Source organism: Parasteatoda tepidariorum, chromosome 2 (assembly GCF_982258835.1).
Source record: "Parasteatoda tepidariorum strain Cologne lab strain chromosome 2, Ptep-v5.0, whole genome shotgun sequence".
Taxonomy (NCBI): domain Eukaryota; kingdom Metazoa; phylum Arthropoda; class Arachnida; order Araneae; family Theridiidae; genus Parasteatoda; species Parasteatoda tepidariorum.
Genome location: NC_141756.1, coordinates 70,074,461 through 70,101,723, shown reverse-complemented (window position 1 = coordinate 70,101,723; position 27,263 = coordinate 70,074,461). Strand labels below are relative to the sequence as shown.

The 27,263-nt window shown below is 29.1% G+C and overlaps 1 protein-coding gene across 2 annotated transcripts in view; it reads right to left on the bottom strand.

Annotated features, from left to right (window-relative positions):
* LOC107452377 (uncharacterized) overlaps window positions 1-27,263 on the bottom strand; it is a 200,515-nt gene that overhangs the window by 71,844 nt on the left and 101,408 nt on the right. For both annotated transcript variants that reach the window (XM_071177670.1, XM_087157493.1), the window contains exons 3-4: window positions 4,914-7,028; window positions 1,615-1,651 (exon numbers count right to left, since the gene is read on the bottom strand). In XM_071177670.1, the coding sequence (XP_071033771.1) occupies window positions 1,615-1,651; window positions 4,914-7,028 (2,152 nt within the window). The remainder of the gene's footprint in view (window positions 1-1,614; window positions 1,652-4,913; window positions 7,029-27,263) is intronic.

Here is a 27,263-nt window from a genome sequence, read left to right as displayed (position 1 = left end):
ATTAAGAATAGTAAGGGCCATGAATTATTTTAATAAATCCACGCAATATATATATTATATATATATATATAATATTCATTTTTTAACCCATAGGCTCAAAAAAACCAGTAGGGAGAATTCCATTGGAAAACTTTAATCTAGCAAGATTTTTTCTCCATCATTTAGTTCAAAATATTGAATTAAAATAGATAAATACGGTATTCCAGAATATACAATTGTACTAAAAATACAAATATTTCCTATAAACGAAAATAGGAATATTTTCCATCAGTATTAAAATCAAAAATGGGTAACAACGAGGAAAATTTTATTTATTTATTGCTCTGTTGCGCTAGAATTTCGAACAGTTCTTAAGCGGATATTTTCGCGCCACTGACTAATCTACAAGCTGCAGTTTTTGTGCAATTTTGGAATAACTGGAATTGGATTGGTGTAACAAATAAAGAGAATTTGCAGACTTGGTTGATTATCTCTAGAACTACTAGACCGATTTTAATGAAATTTGATCTGCACAATACATTGATACATTGCAAAACAAAAAATCATTCAACAACACGAATGATAGAGCGTAACACTCGTTGGAGTCAGAAGGTGAAAAAGCGGATGCAGAATAAACAAACAAAAATGGGTTAATAGGGGTTATGGTACCCTCTTACAGATATACAAGAATTGCATCGTGATTTCATGCTTGAAATAAGGCAGTTAATCATTTCCTGTAGCAATTTGCCTGAATTGTCCTGCGGGAATTTCATACCTTCCGACTACAACCAGTCTTACGCACGATCATGCGTGTGTATTATAATTGTTGACTTGTTATTTGCTTTGTATTGTATCAATGTATGTACATATCAAATTTCATTAAAATCGTTCCTGTAGTTCTAGTGATAATCGACCAAGTCTGCAAATTCTCTTAATTCCTTACACCAGTGTATTTTCATGTTTTGCCCCAGAGGTTTCCATCAAACCTGCTTACATGTTTCTTATTAGCGTTTTTATTTTGCCATCTTCTTTTTATTATTTAATTCAAACTTATTCCCTTGTCCGGATTGGTTGAACTATCTAAAACGTGGTTACCTCTTTACTTTTCTACTGTTATTTGGCACTTAGATGCTGAGGAAGGTTCTTGTCTAGAAAACGGAAATTATAGCATGTCCATTTTTGTACTTGATTCGCGCTGTTTTTCACTTTAGTCTACGTAGCACAAAATATAATCTATAAAATTGAAATAGGTTTAGACGTATATTAACTTTTATGTTATTTATAAACCTGCATTCATTCAAACAAATAAACGCAATTAAAAATATCATTTTGAAAAAACTCCGTAGCATTCCGAACAAAATTAATTTCAGATTAGAACAAATTTTAATATATTTACTTCCAAACAGCATGGACATTTTCCCAGCAAAGAGCATAAATTTTAGGTGCTTGATATCATGCTATTACCAGAAAGATAGCAAAAGTTATGGGCTATATTGGATAATCTATGATTCAATATAGTTTTTATTTACAATTAGAAAGTTGCATAATTTCATAAAAAATTAAATTACTTTCCAAACTACTAAACAAAATTAAGGTGCAACTATAATTATCTATTATCATTTAGTAAATACTTACGTCTTTCAGATGCTGGTCTAATAGTTACTTCTCCAGCCTAAAATATAAAAAGTATTGTTTGAATATGAGATAAGAAATTTATAAGCACGTTATCAAGACACAATTAAATATAAGTATTTATGCAGTTTATAGTTAGTTAACTTCACGGTTTGCTTGTAAGAAACACCTGCAAAAATTTCAGAAAAAAAATATGTAAATCTAAAGTGGATTTCTAGAAACTTACCATATTTAAGAAATTGAGCTTTTAAAATATTTAATTTTAAAAGCAGTAAACTATTTATATTTTTAAAAAATAAATAATTGAGATTGCTCGTGCAACATGTAGTAGAAGCTGATGCTTTAAAAAAATTTGAGTTTTAAGAAGAGAACCTTTAATAAAAATATTCGTTTTCCCAACATAAAACATTTTACTTCTACGGGAATTCAATCTAAAGCAACTGAGGTGTTCTTCTTTCATGGAAAACGGAAAAGGAAAAAACGATTTCTTTTCCAGGAAATAGGAAATGGACAAAACATACTTTTTCTTGTTAACTTATACACTTAAGTTTTTTTTAACAAAATTTTATTTACTGAGTTTAACAGAGCGTTAAAATTAACAATTCTGTAAACACATTTATAGTTTTTTTTTGTTTGGTAATGAGTATTGTGTTTAGAGATGGATACATTTCAGTGAAAAGGAAAGAGGCATTTTTTTAACAATTTCTTTCAGGCACCCTACCTTGATAGGGATGTTTTCTTCAATAAAGACAACGGTAAACAATATTCTTCTAATTAAGTTATAACTATTTATAGCTATATAAACCTTTGAACTATTATCAATATTTTTACATGAATATTTTCAATGTTATGCACATGATGATATGCAATCACCTAACTTAATATACATTTTAAATTTTTTCTCCTACTGCCTGATTATGCTGATACATAATTTGCTTTTCGAATATTTTAACCATTCCATCCTCTATATAAATGATATTGATGTGTTGCTGTTGTTGACGTATGCATGTTTAGGCAGAGGGGGTGCGATTGTTCTTGTTTTCCAGAGGCGCCATCTATGGCCAAGAATTCGACTTCTTGGCCATATTGATATTGATGATGATATTAAATGATAACGATATAAATGATAATGAGATAATGATATAAATGGTAATGAGATAATGATATAAATGATAATGAGATAAATGATATAAATGATAATGATATTGATTTTGTTGAAAATTGGATTAATATTCTGTTTTTATGCACCAATAAACTGTTAGAATTTTCAGTCTAAAATTACGATAAAGTAACTGAAAACAGTCTGTCTTTCCAATTAATCGTAAAATTTACAATAAAAAGCATTTTTTACCTTTACCTTTATAGTCTTGAAACTGCTTACTACTAGTATGGTTAAAACCCATAAATACAAAACTGTACAGTGTTTTAACAATTTATAACTGCCATCGTTTCGAAACCGTAAAATATAACCACGCTCTGTTATAATGTGTACCCAGCTGCAAGGAAATACGTAGCTTCATTTCCAGTTGGTGCAATAAAATTCTGGTTGTGTAACAGTATTGAGTGAAAGCAGTTAACAAACGGTTTTTCTCACAGTCAACAGTTTGAATACCATCTTATTTATGGTCATTTGACTATTTTGTTTGAATATGGTAAAATAACAATTAAATAAATTGCTGTTTGCCCATTTTTTCCTAAAAATTTGTAACAGCGTATTTAAAATTACGTGCTGCTTATTTAATAGTATGAATTTACCTTAATCACCATTTGAGCACATACTCTAACAGCTATTATAAAGATCTACCAGTATTTAATTTCTACGAACGAGCAACAAGTATTCAAGTTTCGGTTTTACAAACATGGCTCTTGCTGTTACAAATTCCAACTGTTATTTTCAGGCCATCTTTCAACTCTCTCCACTTTCCTCATGAATTTTTGATGAGTTTAGAGTCAGAACTCTGAATAATCTATTCCATAAGACAATTTACAGTCAGTCCTGTACACCACTTCTTGGTAGACATGTCATGAATTCAATACATGATTGAGTCCTGTCTGATATTACAATTTCAAATTACTAAGACTATAAGTATTTTAAATTTATAATAATTGAAATTACGGTTTCCATACATTCAGAATATGTATTTATAGATCTCTGATGCCAATAACTACAAAACATAATTGAACACGGTGATCCCTGTTGAAACTTTGCATTTCCTAAATGATATTCATGAAATCTTGCTTATCGAGTGGGATAAGGAATCATTGCAATTTTTATTGGCGTAAATGATGAAAGAAAATATGTAGTGCTCAGATACATACATTCATAGATATAGTCAACCAGTCATTCTAAATCATAAAGGATAATGTTTATTAAAAAAATGCAAAATCTTGAACTTAAACCAAATGTTTTTAGTGAAACACAGTTAAATTACATATTTTCTTCAGAACAGAAATCTTTTTTAATGCAAGATAAATTTTTTATTAGTGGAACACAATTAAATTGCATATTTCTTTCATATTTAACTAAAACATAAGTTTTAAATTAATCTAGTACAAATCTGTACAAAAAAAATCTACATAAAGGGCAGTTTTGGCAAGGTATTTTTGATTGCAAAATATTACTTTCACAAAATTTTTGTCTCATGTAGGTTATATATTGTATTAAGATTGAAACACGTATAAGAAAAACCTGTGTAAAAATACGTATTTTTGCAACTTTTCTTTTATGTCTTTGAAAATCATAAAGAATTCCTAAAAGACATTATTCGAAAACAATAAATAGACACTTAATTTTTTATTAAATAATCGCATGTAGGCTATGGGTTTCATACTTACCGTCTTAACTATTATATGCTAGTTAAAAGTGAATTTTTAAAATGTACACATGAGGCATCTCCGAATAATTATTATGAGAGGAAAAAAACTTATCTAAATCAGTCAAATCATTAGTGCAAAAGACGATTAAAAGCATCAAAACCCGTATACTTGCAGATACAAACTAATAGGACATGTAAATCTAGCTAAGGGTGATTCAGCATACCTTTAAAGGTTCACTCAGCAGTATACTGGTTGTTTGTTTTGGTGCATCCATGCGTTAGGCAATAACCCAACACGCCAACTTTAATTAAGGTAACCTCATAGCCATAATCCCCGCCACTGCTCCGATGGGAGTTCTTTACGTATACAGATTTTATATATTTTGTTTTAAATTCAGTTCTTAAAAGATTCTAAGCATATGTGTTAATTAATGGTTCTAATGAGCACCCTGTATGTTATCATAAAAATTAGTGAAATATACTCACTTTCATTACATCAACTAATCTTGCTTGATCTTGATTAGACATATGCCGAAAGCGTTCATCCAGGCTACCTCTTCTAGGAGCGACGGTGACGTATTCCCCGGCATCTAAAATTTCGGGAGGTAGACTCTCTCTTCGAAAAGGATTATTGTCATTTCGAAATGGATTAGTACCAGGTCTTGGTAACGTCTGAGTTGGTGGTATCTTTTCTCTTTTAGTTGTTCGTCCGGCAGGCGTAGGTACTTCTGGACGCTTTGTTCTAGGCAACGTTGCAGGAGGAGCTTGAGTCTCACTGTCACTAATACCCTGTTCAAAAAATGGAGTGTTATTTTTAGCAGATTGTTGCTCAGATAAACTGACATAAACATCATTTTGTTCTGATTCTAAAACACCGTGCCTATTTGGACCTTGGTTAACTATTTGTCTTTGTATATTTTCACTTTGATTTCTTTGTTGATTAATTTGCTGCCTCTGTTGAGGTTGTGGACTCTTATTTATTTGTTGCATTTCGGAAGGGTTCATAGGTTGCGGTTGACTTGTTATTGCTGACCGATTTCTATCATCATAATTCCTTTGCTGATTATCAGTTGGTTGTTTTCCAAAAGGAACACTTGTATTGTCTTGAAAATTTTGATTCACTTCACCTCGATTCTGAATTTTTTCACCTTGATCGTTCATGACTTTGAATTGAGGATGTTGACTCTTATTAAATTGCTGGTCTCTCTGCTTCTCAGGGGGATACTTTTGATCAGTAGCGTGACGTTGAGGAAACTCTTGTGGTGGTTCTTGGGGATGTTGAGGTCTAGGGATGACTTGCTGTTCGGGAGGTTCACGCAGGCGTTGATTTCTTTGTGGAGGTATAATTTGATTAGAATCTAAGGCATTTAAATGTCTCTGTGGTGGGTATTCCGGTAAAATTTCTTGATTAGGATAGGATGAAAAATTATCAGGTCCTTGGTGGGATCTATTTTGGGAATGAACAATCGGATGCTGTGGCTTAGGTTTTAATTGTTCACTAGGGTAGTATGTTTTGGATTGAGGGAAGTCTGGACCATTCTCAATTGGGTGTGATGCTCTTGGCTGTGAGCTTCCATAGACATCAGGCCCCTGCTGCTTTTGTGGGGAGGATTGGTATTGATTCGATGAATTCTCTGATCTCTTTTTATGATTATCTTTATTATTCTGATTTCGCTGTGGATTATCCAAAGGCTGTTGATTCCGTTGGTTATTAGTTTGCATTTTGCTTGTATCAACTTGGTCTAAATGTTGCCTATTCAGATCTGAATCATAATGTACGTTTTGATTATCACCCGCATGCTCAGATCTTAATTGGTCTTGTTGATAACGCTGTTTCTCTCCAATTTGCTGCCTTGGGTCAATTGGACGAGAAGATACTTTTTGCTGCTGTTGAACCCCATTTGGTTGCATTTGTCGTTGATCCTCCTGGCACAAAAGGCGTTGAGCGTCATTTGGTTGTTGAAATCTTTGATCCATTGGATGTGGTGGTCTTTGATCAGTTGGGTGTGGAGGTCTTTGGTCTATCGGGTGAGGAGGTCTTTGGTCCATTGGATGCGGTGGTCTTTGGTCCAATTGATGTGGCGCTCTTTGATCCATTGGATGTTGAAGTTTTTGATCTATTGGATGATGTGGTCTTTGATCCATCGGATGCTGGAGTCTTGGATCACGAGGCTGTTGAGACCTTTGTTGATCATTGGGGTATCTGGGTCTCGTTTGCTGCTGAGGATGTTGAGGTCTCATTTGCTGGCCTTGTTGGGGGTGATCTGGCCTCATGACTCTTATCGGCGAGCCATTATTTGGATGCATTGGTCGAGGCTGACCTTGTTCCTGCCTCATTTGGACATTTTGAGGTTGTTGAGGTCTTTGTTGCATTTGTTTTGGAGGTTGAGCAGGAAGGCTATCTGATCTACTTCTTTGAGGTGGACCTCCCTCCTGCGAACCAATCCTTTGGCGCCGATCATCACCAGATGGTACAGGACATTCCGATGTTCTCCTTCTCACATCGGTGTGCACTTCATTATTATCAGGTTCTCTACGATTGGCACCGGGCGCCAAATGAGGATACCTTTCACTGCATGGTCCACACATCCACACATGTTTCTGAAAATTAAAATAAAGAACATTTATTTTCTTTGTATAAGTTCATATAATTTATCTCATGCATATTTAATTTTCTGTTCTTATCTACATTTATCATTTGGATCAGGAAAGCATGCAACCAACCTTATCAAAATATTAATAGTAAATTTTACCCCTTACGAATTCTTTCAAAAATTACATCTTACCAAACTCTATGCAATATAATCATTTTGAGCAGTGTCTATTTTCATAAACACCCATTTCCAGCTGTGCCCATTTTCGTAAACACGCATTTTAAGCTATGTCCGTTCTAGTTTTTTTAGCTGTGACAAGGTTTAAAATCTTATCAAAGATCAGCATGCTGAAGATAACTGGAAAACACATCGAAATAGCAAACTTCTTGGAATGTGCCATAGTTACTAGGCATTACTTTATATTGTATAAAAAAACTATGTAAAAGTGTAATAAAGTTTAATTTAAACTTATTGTAATAAAAGCATAAATATAGAAAGTTGCATCATTTACAACAAAGTACTGCATTTCTACTAAAAAATAGCATTTATAATTATTATTTAACTGTTGTAAATAACAGAATATTTTTTAAGAAATACGTAATTTTATCACCAAACATTGAAACAAAAATGTCTCAGACTCTAGTAAAAGCTCCGAACAATAGATTTCATTTTATTATAAACCACTTTCGTTCGAAATCTAAAGGTATAGCAATCACCTTGAGATATATATTCAAATAACCTACAAAAAATATGTTCGAAAGTGAACAACAATAAAAGATTTTAAACCCTGGGAGAAATTCAAAAGCGGAAAAAAATAGGTTTTCAGGTGAAAAAATGTAGTTTCTTATACAGAAAGAAAGCACATGAAAAAAACTTGCAAAAAAATAGAGAAGTGAAGGTTGAAAGTCATGTATAGGGAAAAAGAATTATTGTTTATCCTAGATTCAAGCTGATATCCTGAAAAAAGATTCAGCATAAAAATCCATGCTATCTCTATTCAAATATATACAACTATCTTTAAAATATTGCTGTTGTACTTTATATGAAAGTAATACTGGTTCAAGGCATATTAAGATACACGAATTTTGAAATCTTCAGCGAAGACGAATTTTGAAATCTTCCGTTTATGATTTCTTAATGTATTATAATGTATGTATTATTAATGTATTATAATTTCTTAATGTATTTCTTAATGTATATATTACTATATTTCATAAAAACATTGAAATTTAAAAAAAGCAATTATGGAAAGGTATGGAAAGCTGACAAAACTTATTTAAAAGCAAATTTTATTTAAAAGTGCTATTCTTTGACATAATATGTTTTCACTGTATCTTTCCTCTTTCTTTATTTTTTTCAATTTTTTTTTTTTTTTTTTTTGCTTTTCAGTGCTTTTAAATAATGTGAGCAAATCTATCTGGTAGAATGCGTAAAATTCGTTTTCTATTTGATTACAACTAATTTCACAAAGCGAAATTGCATTTAACATTTACATTCATAAACGTTCGCATTGAGACGTTTCAGTTGAACATGCAAAGACTGATGCAGTTGAGAAGCATTAAAAATATTGCAACAAGCTGTTCCTGCTTTGGTAGCCTGACAACCTATGCACGAAGCTGAGCACTTTACGGTAGAACAGTTTTACGAGGACAGATACCGAGAACCCTTGGTCCTTTCTCAGGCTGATCAAAGTGGTCACCCAACCGTTTGTTCTACTGGGAACCGTGTCTTCATGATCAATCTACTGCGAGACAAATAAATAATTGATGAGAAACAAAGCTAACGAGGATTTACTAAAAAAAATAGAAGTTATCAAAATGAACATTTTTGCATAATCTCAAATTATAGTCTAGAACTGTTGAAATTACCGATTTTTGCTTAAAATTATCTAATTATACCTCATTTACTATCAATCAGCATGGTAGTAAAAAAACATATTTATTGTTAATTTTACCAAAAGGTCATAATAAAAGCGCTTTGGTAAAAATTACCTTGATTTTTGGTGCTCCCATAGAGCCAAAAACACGGTAAATTTGACCATACGCTGGTAGTTTTATCCATACTTTCTTTTCCTCAGTGAAAGTAATACAATTTTTAAGAAAAGTTATATTTTAAAACTATATTTTTCAAAAACTATTTGACCAATTTCGCTCAAACTTTGTATGTTTTTTCATTTAACATTACATATTTAAAAGGACGTAGCAATTTTTGCATTTTACAATTTGAGATGTTTTTGGCTTGCATTTATTTTTAAAATTTTGCTGGTGTTACAAAATAAAGATCCAAAAATTATTCTAGAATGGCACAAAGCATTGCAGCTTAAGCAAAAAAAAGGGAAAATGAAATTTCGTCTTGTGTGCCAAAATAGAAATAAAAACGAAATCAAGGAGTAAGACGTAAAAGCTTTCTATCAGGCGTCCCAAAATAATAATTTTGCAGGAGGCAAACTTATTTAAATCAGTCTAACCATTAGTGACAAAGACGATTAAAAGCATCAAAAACCAGTTTACTTGCCATACAAACTGATAGGTGTGTAAAGGTCTCAATTCGAAACACTTTGAATGTTCATTCAACAATCAGACTGGCTTTAATATTTTTATAAATTATCCATGTAGTGTTGATGTTTTATACCGTCATCCTCGATGGTTATTTGTAAGATCTAATTTCTGAACTCTTACTGTGTTTAGAAAAAAAATAACCAGGAATGATTCTAAAATGAAATAAAACATTACAGCCTAGTTAAAAAGAGAGAAATAAAATCGTGTTCCATGCCAATAAAATAGAAATAAAAAAAAAATCAACGTGTAACACGTAAAAAAGGTTTTTATTAGATACCTTATTTACGACTTAGAACCCGACCAATACGTGCAGAGTCCCTCATTATACTCGTATGCTAGTGTGTTTAAAAAAAATACAGACAACCAATGAATGTTATTTTATCTTCGTCATAGTATATAACACCCAATAAACTAGAACTATTTTTTCTTTGTCCCTAGAAAAGATTTCCTTAGCCAATGAAAAAAGCTATCTGCGTGATTCTGTATTTTGTTAAAATGGAAGAGCTACTCTATTGACAAGATAGTGCTTTGAAAATCTGGGTTTTTCTTTCAGTCTTATGATACCAGGAAAAACAAGCATTATATTAAATCCCTTTTCTTATTTTGCTTTCAAAATTAAGTTTAGAATTAAAGAGATTTTTTCCTAGTGTTTTTCGCAAAATAAAAAATAAATAAATAAACGTTAATAATCATTTGCATAAATACTTCTTTCAGAAAGGAAAAGGAAAATATAAATAATGTGGATCTTATAAATATCTCTCAGTATATAATAAATCTTCAAATGTATTAGCTTTTTAAGTTTTGAGTGTTTCTAACCAATAAAACTTTTGTTATCAGGTTAATTATACGAAAGAATGATGTTCTTTTTAATTAATACATTAATTCTGTCTAATATTTTAAATTTATTAAAATTAAGTTCAGAATTAATAAGATTTTTTCTAAGTGTTTTTCGAATTTTTTTTTTTCCAAAAAAAAAAAAAATGAGCGTTAATAATCATTTGCATAAGTACTTCTTTTAAAAAAGAAAAGGAAAAAAATAATATTGATCTTATAAATATCTCACAGTATATAATAAATTCTCAACTTATTCGAATATCAATTATATATTAGATTTTTAAGTTTTTAGTGATTCCAACCAATACAACTTTTCTTGTCAGGCGAATTATGCGAAAGAATGAAACTTCAACATATTTTTTTTAATTAATGCATTAATTCTGTTTAATATTTTAAGTTAAGTTTCAAACTAAAAAATAAATATATTGATAATACTATTCATAAATATACCGTAAAGTTTCATAAATTATATGGTTAACGCCAATTAAATAGTTATGCATTTTTATGTATTGCTCTTTGATTGAATATAAAAGTGGAGTTTTTTTTTAATTTAGGGCTATTAACGCTAAAAAAACTTCTGACAGCGCTAGAAAGCCGTTTGTTAAACTCATTGTTCAAATACCTCATTTTCTTATTATTCATTGATCTGGGAAAATAAAATTTAAATTTTATACATATCGCTGAACATAGTGTGCTTTAAGCCCAAAATTTGCTGGGGGTTTTTATCCGGAAAATTGCTTGGTAAATTTCCGAAACTTTTCATTTATGTCCTGCAATATCTGATTAACATGAAAAATATTTAATCTTACCTAAAAATAAATTTAAATTCAAAAATTGAAATTTTTGCAAAATTTAAGATGCAAACTTTGCACTATAAAAATACGTAATAATATAGAGATCCTTTTTAAGAAGAAAAAATCTTACAAAAACATAACTGCTTATATTTCATCGTATCATGAAGTGCAGAAACATTTTTTATTAAAAAAGCATCTTTTTTTTTTATGTTCATAATTCATTTACACTGGCATATAATGTACTGTTGATAAATGTAATTTATTCTTTAAATGGGGTGGAAAATATGGTTTCGCAAAATGCATCGCGGCCACCAAACCAAAGCTTCTCCTAAAACTATATTGACCTGCCCATTACCATCCCGGCCAGCATGCTTGCTAGATGATACAATTTATGAATAAATTAAATTTCAATTGACATTGAGAAAGAGACAAAACGAATTTAGATACCTATTTTTTAGCTTCAGATATTGTCATAAAAAAATTTTTAACAAAAGTTTTATACAGAGCATAAAATCGTCCAAAAAAGTAAAAATTTTCATGTGTTCAAAGAGCATATATTTCAAATATATGCATATTTCGAACTGAAAGTGTACTGGTTGCGTTATTCATGTTTACTTTTCAAAAACTCAAGTTTTCTTCTTAAGTAGAAAAAATACAATATTTACATTTTCTTTTGAGAAAATAAAAATGAGCAACTTTTGTGCTTTCACCGCAAAATATAAAGAATACTTTCTCTTCGTGTTTCCTTCTTTGCAAATAATGGTTTTTGAAAGAACGTTATTGAAAGCTCTTTGAGAATAGAAACAGTTGCTTTTGTGCAAATACATTTATTCATTCTAACTGTAGTTATCTGATTTTAAAGATTCCTTTTAATGGGCAAAATTTCAGCTCAGAGTGAAGAAAAAATTTATTTTCCAAAGATGTTTAAGAAAAATTTGTCCTTTGTTTAATTGACATAAATTGTATCTTCCATTTCAAGTTTTAATTTAATTCTTGTTTTCAAATGAATTTTTTTTCAATGAATTGAATCATTCTTATTGATTTTTATATCTGATTTTAAGGAACCCTTTTCATGGGTAATTGGGAAACTTTTACATGGAGTGAAGAATTTTTTTTTTAAAAAGATGTTTATAAAAAATCTGTGCGTTGACATCTGTTGTCATAAATTGTAATTTCCATCTCAATTTTTAATTGAATTTTTTTTTCAAAAAAATCTACTTAATATTTTTTTATGCTTTTATTTTTTAATTTTTTATGTCATACGGTCCTGTTTAACTGATACTTATATGATGTCTACTAGTTACTAGTATAATGTCCCTTCATTTAGAGCCATTAATTAATATAGTTTCATCTTCCTCTTATCATTAGACCACGGCTGTGAGCTACAGCCAGCTGAATGTATGTTCTAATTTATTATTTTACTTCAATCTTTGCTATCTGAAATGTTTATTTGTCCACAGAAATTTAAATGGCATAAAACGTATTATTCACTTGAATTTTTTTAAAAAAAGCTTATCACAAAAATAGTAAAATGTGATAAGAATTTTTCATACTATTTTACTACAATCTTTGCTATATGAAATGTTTATTTGTCCACAGAAAATTAAATGGCATAAAACGTATCAGTCATTTGAATTTTAACAACTTATCACTGCATTAAGTATGTTTTTAAATGTTATAATTCACAGACTTCAAAGAATTCGAAAGCGGCAGATTGTTTCTAATTGGAAAAGATGTCGTCTGCGCAACTTCTCCGTGAAGAGCAAGGAGTAATTGTTGCTTCGGCAATTAAACTTATTTGGAAAAGGATCTAGTAAAAATGACCCACTCGTTTAAAAATTAATGTAAGATGCAATAATGGTGGAAGAAATGGATTGGGTTTTTGAGGATTTTAAACAAAAATGAAGTTTGCGCATTTTTTAAAATTTTTTTTGAACAGTAGCATTATATTCTTTTTAAAATATATTAGAGATAAATGTCGTTTTACATAGAGATAAATATCCCCTGAATAGGTTTAACGATTGTGAGTAAAAACCGGAACTCAAATTGCAAAAATTTATAGCATTGTCAATGTGATCAATTGTTTTGAAAAATATAATATCTTTCTTCTTGGAGAAATATATCATATTCTTCTTTAGGAAAATATTACTTTATCTAATATTTTTAAAAAAGAAGTTTTTTTCGTGATAATTTTAATTGAAAAGATAAAACAAACAGTTTTTTTTAATTGAATGGATAATTACAAAAATCTTATTTTCTTCCTTCTATCAGATTATTAGATTAACTAATCGATTAACGATCCTACGATCTTTAATCGATTAATCGATCTTTAATCGAACGTAGAGATCGATTAAAGATCAATTGCGGTGATTAACGATCGTAGATTAGCTAATTAAACGTAGGGGGTTTTAATTGGCGGAATCCTAAAAGACGAAAATTCAAAAACCTACCAATGAATCAAAAATTGCATTTTTGAAGCAAAATTTGCATAAATTTGAGCAAAAAATTGACAAATCATTATCGAAAGCAATAATATCGAAGTTAAGAATCGAAATATTCTTAGACTCATTTAATTCTAAAATGAAAGGAAAATGTCGCTTGCAATGAAAAACAAAAGTCTTTTTATCATGTTTCTAGTTTTATTTTTTTTCTCTTTCTCTAATTAAAAATGGTAATGATATTAAAATGATAACGGGATTTTTATCTTTTGAATATTAAGTTTATATCCGTAAGGTGTTGTTTTTGCACATGAATATTAACTTAATAAACCTAATCGCTATTTTTCTCATTTGGATATTAACTTAATACCCCTAAAGAGCAATTTTTTAAGACACGATTTTTACATTGTTCTTTAAAGTTGGTGCCTTAGTTGTTCAGGGATAGAGTACAATGAGGTGAACCCAAGTTCAAATCCCAGTGGTAGCTGGTTCATGCGAATTCTGCTCGCATCGACCAAAGTGCTGACGTAAAATATCTTCAGTGGTAGGCGAATTCTATGTTGCAATCCCTTACCTTCGGACTAACCATGGGAGATTTTTTCTGTTTTCCTCTCCCTGTAACGCAAATGCGGGTTAATTCCATTTAAAAGTCCTTCACAAAGGCTAGTTTGTCCCAATGTTTTATCCAGAAGTTCCCCTGTCCTCTGGTATGGGTTCAAAATTACAAGTCTACAGAGTTGAACATTGATGACAGTAAACTCAGAATTGGATCATCTTTTTAACACCGGTTATAAAATAAAATATTAAAGGAGGAGCATTTGAGTAAACCAAATGTCAAGTAACCTCCAACCAGATTTCTTATACATACTTAAACTCTTAAAACGAAATAAACTCAATTTTATGATCTTACTTTATTTCTTTTTTCGGCCTTACGATATAAATAATCTAATCGATTTTTTTTTCTTTAGGGTAAAAATATATCTACCTCAAGACACTCGCCCTTTTCGATTATTTTGCGCTTCCGTAAATTCGGGTGACATGGAATGAATAGTGTTCCAACCGCTCTGCCATGAATTTCTATTCACACTTCATCTACAGCAAGTTTTCTTACATATTTCAGTTCTATATTGAAAAAAAAATGCCAAAATTCCTCTAGACGCATCAAAACCTGACAGTTTTTTTTTTTTTTTTTGGAACATCAAGCACATTTTAGTTTCATAGATGTCCAGTGAATAGAAAAGAAGATGTATTTTTTGAAAAAAAGTTGTTTAAGGAAAATAGGTAAGTTTCAATTTAAATTTTAAACCGAAAATACTGCTAGATATATCACCTAAGATAAAAATTGATCTTTTGGAAATTATATGTATTGAGTCTTTTATGTCAACTTCTTTTAATAATAGAAAAAAATTTTTAAAAAAATCATGCAAGAATAGCTGTATTTGCGAAGGAGAATAAAGAATTGCCATAGTTTGAGAACTCTAAATTCGAGACAGGCATTAATAATAACTAAATTAGCTTTAACTTCAAATTTATATTTTGAATTTATAGTTTTAATTCCCTACATGGGGCTTAAAAATAGAAAAATATTGAAAACAGCTAAAAGTTGAGAATTTTTTCATGCAAGGTTCTCTGTAAAGACCACCCTGAATGAGCATTCTTAAAATTCCTTGTAGAAAGGAGTATTAAAAAATGTGTATTTTAGGGGTAACAAATAATCATTTAAAAAAAGAAGAAGCAAAAGCTTTATCCAAATCACTCGAATTATTACTGGGGAAAGTAAGAATAAAATCCTCAACTCTTATTTAATTACGTGAGGAAACAGAAAAAAGGGATTATTCAAAACGTCTTTCATTTTCAGCTGACAGTCAAACATGTCTTAATTTTCTGTACACCTACTTATCTCAACAGTGTTTTGCCAGATCCTGAAAGCTTTTTTGAAGTTATACTTCTTATGCGACTTCCAACAAGGTTGCGTTAAACGTTTAACGCTACATTTTTGTTGGCCTGGAAATCACGTGGTAGGATCCAGTTTTCCCTCATTCATTTCCATATTCTTTTGGTTCTCACAAGCATAAAAATAATAAAAGTATTGTTTTTCTATAAATATTTTTTTAGTTTGATTTGATACACATATAATTTTATAGGATTCGCGATCGCAACGAACTATAGGGGGCGTTGTTGTATGAGACGCTTACCTGCGATTTCCATATGAACCGTCATTCAGTTACTCTGGAGACGTCGTTAATGTAGCGTGTAGCATTGCAACGTTCCTTCTTTAATGTGGCTTATTAAATTTAAAAAAGAAAAATGCTTGATCTTCTTTCTTGTACAACCGAAAACAAAATGGTATCTCTTTTTATTAGAGAAGGAATATCCAAAACACATCGGAAAAATATTTGTACATTAACAGAAAAAAATATGTATATTCTTATAAGAGTTAAAACCTAATGCCCGAGAAATAGTATTACTAAATTTAATGATATAACATGAAAGGCCCATTTAAACTTTACATTCTATAGTTTTAAGAATCATATTAGTTCAAAAATTAAAATGAACAAAAAGTATACATAAGCCTCATAATTTTATGAAATTTAATTTTGTAAACAACGTTTTTTGACAACAATTTTTATCAAAAAATTTCAAGTTTCAATAAAAATCATTATTTAGAAACTAAGAAACGTAAAATAAAGAATGCTGACGAAACAAAAACAAATGAACAATTCTTTTTTGTCGCCATTTTTAGTGCTACGAATATTCGTCTTTGGGATTTGCCAAAAACAAAACAAGATGCAATTTTATTTTTTCAGGAGGGAAATATTTTACCGAAAAAACGAAAATGTACCAATTCCCACAACATAAAACTTTATCTTGGCAAACGTATGTTTTGGAAATGTTATTTCATTTGGAATCTTATTCATCAGAGTTCATATGGCGATATGATTGTTTTGAATCTATGCTAAACTCTATATCGGCTCATTTTCCACCGAAATCCAATTAACTATTTTGATTTCAAATAAAGTGTTTTATTTTATGAACTGTCGCAAAAATTTTAAGTGTAGATTGGCGGCACTTAAAAACCGCCAAATCTGTAGCGGCGGTGGCGTTAATACGTCGTAAGTACCGAATTTTTATTCCATACTTTTCTGAATCATATTATTTTAAACATTGGAATATACAAGAAGTATACATAAACACATAATGTTATACCATTTAATTTTTCAAAAGTATTTTGAGAACAATTTTTATCAAAAAATTATAAACTAAAAAACGGAAAATAAAGAATTCTTAGGATAAAAAAAACGATTTTAAGAATTATTAACATTGAAATAAAAACTTTCATATTGTTTCTTTTTTTATTATTCTTATAGTTCTTAATCAGACGTAAAAAACCATTCTGTAGAGAACCATCATCAAATGAAAAAAAAAATATTTACAAGCAAATTTTTTATTGTAAAAATCATTGCACTTACCTGATTTATGATTACCGGAGAATTCCAAAATGATAAGTTCCTTGTTTGAAAACTTTATTCTCAAATAATAGATACATAGTTTATACCTTCATTACTTTTAGATAACATACTACAAAGCAAAATTTTATAATTGATATGAATTTGAATATGTAGCTAAAACAGAATAGCTGAATTCTAGTTGAACTTATTCTTTCAAAATTAAAAAAAACTTACCAAGAAAACGATTTAAATTAATTAAGAATCAGCACAAATGGCACTATTTCAAGTAACTTGGATAATTTTTTATTGTTGTTTTCCGAATTATATGGATACAGAAATATATACTATTCTATAACGAAGAAGAATATGCTATAACTATTACAATTCTGTATGTTCTGAATTCATATTTATTCACTGGAATGACGAAAGCAATGTTGACTTCACTTTAATTCGTAATGAATTGAAGACAGAAGAAATGCATTTTACCTTAATACACACTTCTGTAACAGTATCCGAAATCGGAAGTCATCAGTTGCAAGTTTGTTGATAATAGAAATTAAAAATTATTGACGAATTTTTCTTCAAATGTTTGGCGTGTTCTGTTCCTGAAAGATTTACTAATATTCTGGAGATTTTTTCAAGTTCTTCGGCCTTTTCCTTAGGGAAATTTTGTTTCTTATTTGCTGCTAAAAAATGGCGTCTGATTCAGTCGATGACTTTGATGGAACTAAATGAAAACGTGATAAATTAATGTCCGATATTTACAGGCTCCCGCTAGACGGCGTACTCGAGCGTTGCGATCGCGAATAGTATTTTTTATTTTCAAATTTAGTGGATAACAATTGCAAAAAATGAGTGAAAACAATCCCACGGACAATGCGACGGATTTAAGGTTATGCCAAGGTACGTCTCTTGTGAATATCAATTGATTGTTAGGTTTTCTCTTTTGAAATTACATTATGACGCATTCACATACATTATTAATACAAATACATTTTCCATGGCGAGACGATGAGGCAACCACAAGTACTTCCACTGGTTCAAGAAGTCAATGAGGGAAAATTGCACAATATTACCGTTATTACAGAGCACGGAAGCAAGCGGAGCAAGAAAAAGAGTCGTTGAATAGATATAGTGATCCTTCTACGACTGCTGATTCTTCTACAATTAACATCGCAGATTACGAAGTTTAACTTCTTCCGCGTGGAGGGACTCCACGCACTATTTTTTTTTTTTTACTTGCGAATTATTAAGCTTGTTTCTTCCTCATATTGGGATTGCATGTCAGTTTTTTATTAGCATATTGGAAGCAGGATAGAGATAGGCATACATGAACCTAACAGTTACAAATAATCATTCAAACTCACAAAGAATATGACTATAGAATATTATTTGCAAAATAATAACTTTAAGTAAGAAAAAATTTGATGAGCTCACTGAAAAAAATATAAAAGAAATCCAAATACTTGATACTTTTTATCGTAGAACTTGTGTAGTTGAAAAATAATCAACTTTAATTTCAATTATTAATTAATAAATTTCCAAATTTATTCTCATTACGCTAAAAATGCATCAAGGTGACTTTAAATAAAATAATATTGTTTCAAATCATAATAAATGGAATTTTATTCTGGAGTGTGCTAAATAATTTACTTCTTTGCCTTAAATCATAAAAATAAAATTAAAATATTAAACTTGAAATATTGCATATAAATGTTTTCGTAAAATTAAAATTAAAAAAATTTTATAAAAAGTTTACAGAAATGATGGAAAAGGCAACAAAAAATATTTCATAAAAATATACAGCACATCAAATTTAGTTTGAAATATATATCATTGACTCATTCGAGGTAAATATCATAGGGCAATAAAAAAATGCGCGTGCTAAAAAGTATTATTTTTTTCTACAGAAATTCTTTTTTTTATGTTTTTAAGATACGTTCACGTTTTCAAAGCTCACAAATTTTTATATAATTTCTAATAGATTACTCTTCTGTGGTGCAAAAATATCTGGAATTAAAACTTAATATCCTATTAATATAATTGGAATAATCTTTTAAGTGCTGAAATTAATTTTCTTTGTATCCGTAAATAAAATTTAAAAGTCGTCTAAACAATTTAGTTAGATTTGGGAAGCTAAAAAGCGTTCTTAATATAAAATAATTAAACATTTGTATTAATGCAAGCGTAAACTGAAATTTTAAAATTAGTTATTTTTGAAGTTTAAGTACTTATTATTCCGCTAATAATTTCAAGATACAATACTGAAATAATATTATATATATGCTTGCATAAAAATTTTCTAATTTGTCTATATTTCTGCTAAAAAAATTTTTAATACTCTTAATGTAAATAAGTTTATTTTAAAGACTTCAAATGATGTGACGTAAGAATTCCAGTTGAAGGCATTTAGTTTTTCTCATTATTTTTCTTACATATTTATTTTTTAAATTTTAATTGTAATGTATTTTTTAAAATAAAAATTGTAGAAATTTAATAATATCTGATTTTTTTTAAGTAATTATATAACTATTTATATAATCATTTAAAAAAATATATTAAAAGCATTTAATTAAATTTGTTTTTCATAAGATTTTTCATAACTAAAAAATAAAAAAGAGAATTTTATTTTAATTCAGATTAATTAAAGTTTTTTTTTAATATTACAGTTTTTAAAAGTAATCATTTTACTTCAATTTTACTTCAACTGAACTTATTTTTGAATAAAATATATATTTAAAACAGTTGTCATCGAAAAAAACTGAGACCGGCAAAAAAAGAACAACGGGAAAATCAAATTATTCCGAGTAACGAACCAATTTTATAAAAAGTTAATTAATTTAAGAACGGATCTTAAAAAAACTTGTGCATATCTTTAATTGCTATTTTTATAAAGTCTTATTAAAGCACGTTTTTAATTAGTAAATTTAACTCCCTTCTAACAATAATGTAATCATGAGCAGATAATTTTTTACAGTACTTGAGAAATCAAATTAAAAATACTGTATTGTTTTACCTTTGAAATATAAAACTTTTACCAAGACAAGGTTAAAAATAAGTACGCTTTACACATTTTGTTTCAAAATAAAATTTTTAAAAATTTTCAATAGTACTTTCAGACCAGTAATACGCACAAAATTAAAAAAAAAAAATCAAGGCACGATGAAATAAATAAAATTATTTTTGAATAAAAGGAATGAAATAAGCAATACTGATGAGCATGTCTTTGTTTCCTGTCTCATGTAATTTTTTAACAGATAGGTAATTTGGCATCACGAATAACAAATTTGCAATCGGTTTCTCACGCCAAGACATTTTTAGTCTATTTTTTGTTAAAATATAAAAATTTGAAAACGCTGTGTATAGAAGTGGTCCGATGATATGATTTTACAAAAACTTCAGAGGAAGTAAGGACACATCATCAGGATTAAAATTGCATAGGATGCCATGCCTGGAAATATCGTCATACGCCACTAGAGGTGCCTCCTTATAATGAACTCTTTCTTCATGTACTTCTAAGTAAGTCAAAATACGGAAGTGCCCCTACCCGTGTACGATAACAACACATTCAGACACTGGGTCCTATGTAATTTTAATCCTGATGATGTGCTTTAATTCCCTTAGAAGTTTGTCACTACATCTATGCGACTCCCTGTTATCTATAACGTTTTAATATTCCACATGTTGATGAAGAAAAATAGATTAAAAATGTACTTAAATAGATAAAAAATGTAAAATTAATAACATGTGTTTAAACTTGTCAACAAGTCCCGAGTGGAATATTCAAATATTTTTTTCTTGTTAAGTAGCTTATTTTTTTATAAACATTAGTGAAATTATACTCCGTCTCAAAAATCTAAGCACAAACAAAATATTTTGATTTTTAAAGGTAAAAACAGAATTTTAATAAAAAGACATGATGTAATTAAAAACAGGAAATGAATAAGTAGCTAAAAAATATTTATTTTATCATAACTAAAAGGCAAAGTAAAATAAATAAATAATAGGCTGTTTCAAAAGTTAAAGCAAAAGAGCCAAATTAACACCATTTAGCAGTCTTAAAATAATTTTACTTACATATTTATCCTCCATTATTCTTAATTACATCAAATATAATATATCGTTCCTTTGATTTAATTACCCTTTAATATGTTATAAAGAATATCCCCTGACGAAAAAAGTGATTTTTAGGTAGTTTTGAGGTTATTAGATGTAAAAAAATACGGGTCATAATACGCAAAATATCAGGAAATAAACATTCGTATTCTCTCTTTCTTTGCTTTGTGTCTAACCCTGTTTCATTATTCAAAATTTTGAATATGCAGTCAGTACCAAATATAAACCTCTATTACACGAATAAAGACAGAGCTTTTCAAAACAAATAAGGCGTTTTTTGAGGTTATTTTGAGGATGACAGATGTAAAAAAATGCACATGAGCTCGAAAATGAGGTTATATTTTTCTGCCAAAAATAACCTCATTACTAAATCTCAATTTCAACCTCATTTCACCTCCCAAAAACAATCTCATATATAACTAGGAAATAATTTTAGTTTAGATAGGGTGAAATTATTCACACGTCATATAAACGTATTAGTTTGAAATGTAGAGAACCTCAACGTACACCTCAAAACAACCTCCCTCAGCTAGTTGCCCTGAAATAGATTTTCATCAAACTCAAGTGTGAATAAAAGAAACTTCATGCTCCTTCAATACCTTGGGAGGTTGATCTTTTAAGATTGTTTTTTAAATCAACTTCAAAACAACCTTGAAACCTCAAAACAACCTCAAAGAAGCCTTAAAAATACCTTAAATATCTTTAAGGGTCAAGGAAGTGAGTGATTTCAAAAGTGAGAGATTTCACGTGAATGTTATATCAATGAAAAACATATCAATAAAAAACGTAAAATATGGTAACGGCTCTGTGACGGAGGCTTAAAATATGGTAACGGCTCAATCGAAATTTTCGGGTTTGAAATTATAGTTCTTATTACCTCATATTTAGTATAAAACACAAAACTGAAAAGTATATTCAGCCGAATAAATGGCTTTTAAGTCATGCTCATTAAAAAATCATCAGGTTTTAGAATATTTACCAAATTTTATCTCATGTTAAAAACCATGTTTTATTGTTAATTTTACCAAAAATTATACCAAAGCACTTAGATGAAAAGTACCCAGCTATTTAGTGTTCCAATAGAGTTAAAAACACTGTAAATTTTACCATGTTATGGTAGTTTTGACCAAATTTTTTTTTCAGTCTGGTATTAAATTATTTTTACTTGGATTCTAAATAATATTTTTAAAAAAAACTAAGCATGTAACAGAGGAATAAGTTTAAATAAATGTAATATGAATTCATTGAGAAAAAACGCAAAACTTTTAATGAAATTATAGTTAATTATCAAAACAGCCATTCAAGTGCGAAGAAAAAATATAAAAATAAATAACCCATGTTCTTAAGCCTAGTTGGAAAAGAAAATTGCATTTAGCACAAGTAGCAACACAAAGCTCTTAAAATTTACGATAACGCAAAAGTAAAACAATATAATTCAATTTAAACAACCTAAGACAGTGCTAATTAATTAAATTTAAGAAACCGAATGCAAGGAGGTTTTATTTATAAAGGCAAAATGAGAAGTATTTCTTTATTTGTACTTAAAAAAATGGTCTTTTAAGTGACAACTTAAAAGAAATGACTTACTTGTATTCTTACTTCAGTTGCATATTAAGTTTTTAGTGGTTGTAGTATTTAAAAAATAATTTGTTTAATGAAATTAAGTTTTTTTTACTAATTAATTAATTTTTATCTTTCACCAAAATGAGAAACTTTTAAAGGGCATTTTAATTTAATATTAAAATTGTTGTTCTGTTTGACAAAATTCATCCAAATTTCGGTCAGAACAATAAGGTAGTGATTTCTATTAAATTTAATAAACCGTCTAAGCTATATTTTGCAATAGCCTACGCTTTGTAATGCGATCGTTGGTCTATCGTACGATTTCGTCTACTATTTCAATACGGTAGTGAAAATGGAAAATTATCCTGGTGTACACTGTAAAAAAATCCAGTTCAAATTACGGTATAAAGTACCGGCACATAGGGTGCACCTTCAATAAATGAGAAACCAGCACTCAAAAACATATAATTTAGTGAGAGATAAGAAACTTAAAAGGCGTTAAAAATGGATAGAAAAACATTTCCATTAATCTTTTGTAGACACAAAGTTCTTGTAGGTCAAGACAATCATTTTATTTTTTCCCTTTTAATTGAATATTTTCTTAAATAGGACACATTTAGTTAAGAACATTATTTCTTTATTTTAACTTAAAAAAAGTTCATACAGCATTTTAATGAAAATCAATTTTCTCCTGTAAACATTGGTGTTAAACTTATATCATACTATTTTATATTGTATACATGGAACCTCACTTTTACCGCTCAGTACATGTATCTGCCGCATATATATGCTAGGATAAATAAACCTAAAACAAATAATGTCATAAAAATAAACATACTATTATTATGAAAAAAAACATCTTTTTTATTGTAAAACATAAAATCCAGGAAGAAAAACAAAGAGATGCAGAAGAAAGAGCAAACAAGTTACAATAAGGAGCAAAGAAGATTGACCAATAGGGTTGGGGAAAAGGCCAGTTAGTAGTAGTACCGAACCACTTAGTTGATTAGAAAGGAGAATAAGACAAATTAATGACCCCAGACTGAAACCTTGTGTGTGTGTGCTTTTTTTTATAAACTCTTGAAGTTACAAGTGTTATCACGCTACTTCCAACTCAATAATTTTTAAATAACTATCTTGACAGTAACTCTCCTTATTGTACTATCTTGGCCAACCTCATTTCCTTACCCTATTAGTCAATCCCTTTCATCTCTTAGTGCACTAGTTCGTAGTTTCTTCTGCATTTTTGTGTTTCTCTTCCTTCATACTGCGTTTTAGCACAAAAAAACAATGCTTTGTGATCATGCGTCTGCTTGCATGACAATATCCAGCATTTTTATTCTTATACAACATATAAAATTTTTTACATTTTTATTGATTTTGGTTTTCGCTAATATTTGATTAAAAATATTTTAGTTCAACATTAGGTAACTCTATCATACATGGCGAAATTTCCTCATAAGCGGCAATAACGATAAATGTGTAATATTTTCCACTTCATATCAGAAAAACAGGATTCTATCCATCTGCAAGAAGCATTTCATACCTATCCATCACTCAGCGACTTTAGATTATCCACTTCTCAAAGTCAAACTACATCTGAATTCCTAGTTCTGTACAAAATACAAAACGATGCAAAATATTTTCCTGTGGTGTTTTATATTAGGTGACTCTATCATACATGCCGGACTTTCCTCATAATCTGCAATAACTATAAATGTGCAATATTTTCCGCTTCAGATCAGAAAAACAGGATTCCATCGATCTGCAAGATACATTTCATATGTATATTCATCACTCAGCGACTTTGGATTATTCACTTCTCAAGGTCAAACTACATCAGAATTCCTAGTTCCATGCAACATACAAAACAATACACAAAAAAATTTTGCTGCGTTTTATATTAGGTGACTCTATTATACAAAGCAAACTGTCCTTATAATCAGCAATAACTATTAACGTGTAATATTTTCCACTTCAGATCAGAAAAACAGGATTCCATCGATCTGCAAGATACATTTCATATATATATTCATCACTCAGCGACTTTGGATTATTCACTTCTCAAGGTCAAACTACATCAGAATTCCTAATTCTATTTCTTTTCATGTAACAGAACTGACGAAAAATAAAATATCGTTTGTAAGAGGGAGGACAAGAAGGGGGCTATCTGCAACACCCTCTCCCTCCGGTTGGAATCGAATGCGTGATATGACTTCTTAAAGCGATCAAATCGGCCGAATCTTAAATTCCAAATATCTGGGTTTCCTTAGACGATTAGAGGTCTTCGTGACTTGAATTTAGTATATGGTCATTGGGTTTTCTTTCAGAAAACCTTATTTCTTTCTTTACCCTAGAATTCATTCGACTTGTAGGCTGACTTACTTACGAGTAACTATTTCTTTTGTGAAGTTTTTGCAAGTTTAATGACACATAAAAGAGATGTTATGTTTACTTCTTTTATTGCACGAAATGATTTCATTCGGCTTGAAGGTTTTATTAATGACGGTTATTTTAGCTTTATGTTTATTAATAGTTTAAATTTAGGATTTATTCAACCCCTTTTGTTTGTACAATTCTAAATGAGATATAATAAGAAGGATAGTGGTCAAAATTAAATATATATATATATATATATATATATATATATATATATATATATATATATATATATATATATATATATATATATATATATATATATATATATATATATATATATATATATATATATATATATATATATATATATATATATATATATATATATATATATATCACCTTACACAATTTCTAATCATCTTATTTTCACAAACTAAGTGGCAATCTTAATGGTTAAAAAATGACCTGAAATATGTTAATAAATTGGTGCTAATTTATATTTAAATTACAGAAATTGAAACAAAAATGTACTTTATCTGAATAAATATATATTTTATAATACGGATTTAGTTGTTTGACTATCAACATATGGGCGGCAATAGCAATCTGAAAAATGTGGTCCCAGAAGTTTTGGAGAATTGTTAAAAATTGTTAATTTTATGTTAATGTTCATTTCACTTTCTGCGTATTTCACTTTAGCAAAAGCTTTTTGCACTAATTTAGAAAATCAGTTTATTCCATATTAATTCCATGCAAACATTTATTATTTTAATTATTCATACAAACATTTATTATTTTAATTATTTTAATTATTCATACAAACATTTATTATTTTAATTATTTTAATTATTCATACAAACATTTATTATTTTAATTATTCATACAAATATTTATTATTTTAATTATTCATACAAACATTTATTATTTTAATTATTTTATTATTTTTATGTGATTTTTCTTAATAAAGGATTAAAAATGTATTTAATTGTAAATTTTTACACCATTCTAAATTATTTCACTTTTAATAACAATTTGTGTGAATTCGATTGAATAGTACTGAGTTATAAAATTTCAAGCCATATTTTAAAAATTCTATACCTCAAGAACTATTCGACCAATTTTATTCAAATTTTGTATTTTTTCATTTAGTCCTCCAAGCGTACCCTTGGGTAAAATCTTACTATGCACTACTATTCCATTGAGTAGCATGGGAGAAACTGGTTTTTTGATGAAGGAAATCTTTCATCGAAAAGTTCAGAAATAGTGCGAACTAAAGCTCAGAGAATTAAAATAAGTTTTACGGACATTTTTGGCTTACTGGTAGTTTACTATACTGGTAGTTTTGGTCATATTTTTTTCAGTGTAATTAGTACAAACCTTCGAATATTTTACAACGAAATATATGCAATTTATATTCTTTTCTGCTAAAACATAAGGTTTTTGATAATATTTAAAGTTTCGATTATAATTAAATTTTAGATTTTTGACAAATTAAAAAGAGAATTTTGTAGAATTTCTTCAATATATTTTGTAACAACGTTCCTTAAGTGTTCAACATTATTTCATTAATACTTTTGAAATATACTAATCAATATATTTTTAATTAAAAAGATTGTCTTTTACTCGTGTTTAAAGTAAAAATTTTCCTAGAACAAAATCTTCATTTTAACACACACCAAATACTCTTTCTAGATGAATTCTTTTTCCTTACCAGAAAAAAAAGTACCAAAACTTTATTACACATCTCTAAATAATTCACAATTAAATAAAACTTTTTTGCGTCTTGGTTCGCCCAAACTTCTTTTTCTTTTTTTTTTCTCTTTTCTTGCCTTTGTTTCTGCATGAAATATAGATTGCCCTGACATTTTAGGTAGAAAAAAAGGGGAAAATCTGCACAAAAATGAATAGAAAAAAAACGTAATAGCAACAAGCCTCAAGGAGAAAAACGTATTTTCATGTCTAGTTCCATCATTTCTTACGAAAAGAAGAATGGAATCTTCGTTCTTTTCTTTATTCTCATCTCTTTTTATAGCACGTGCCTCTTTCACAGATTTCTCGTTGCACTTTCTCTTTATTATTTTTCTTTTCTTTCCTTTCACTTTGAGATC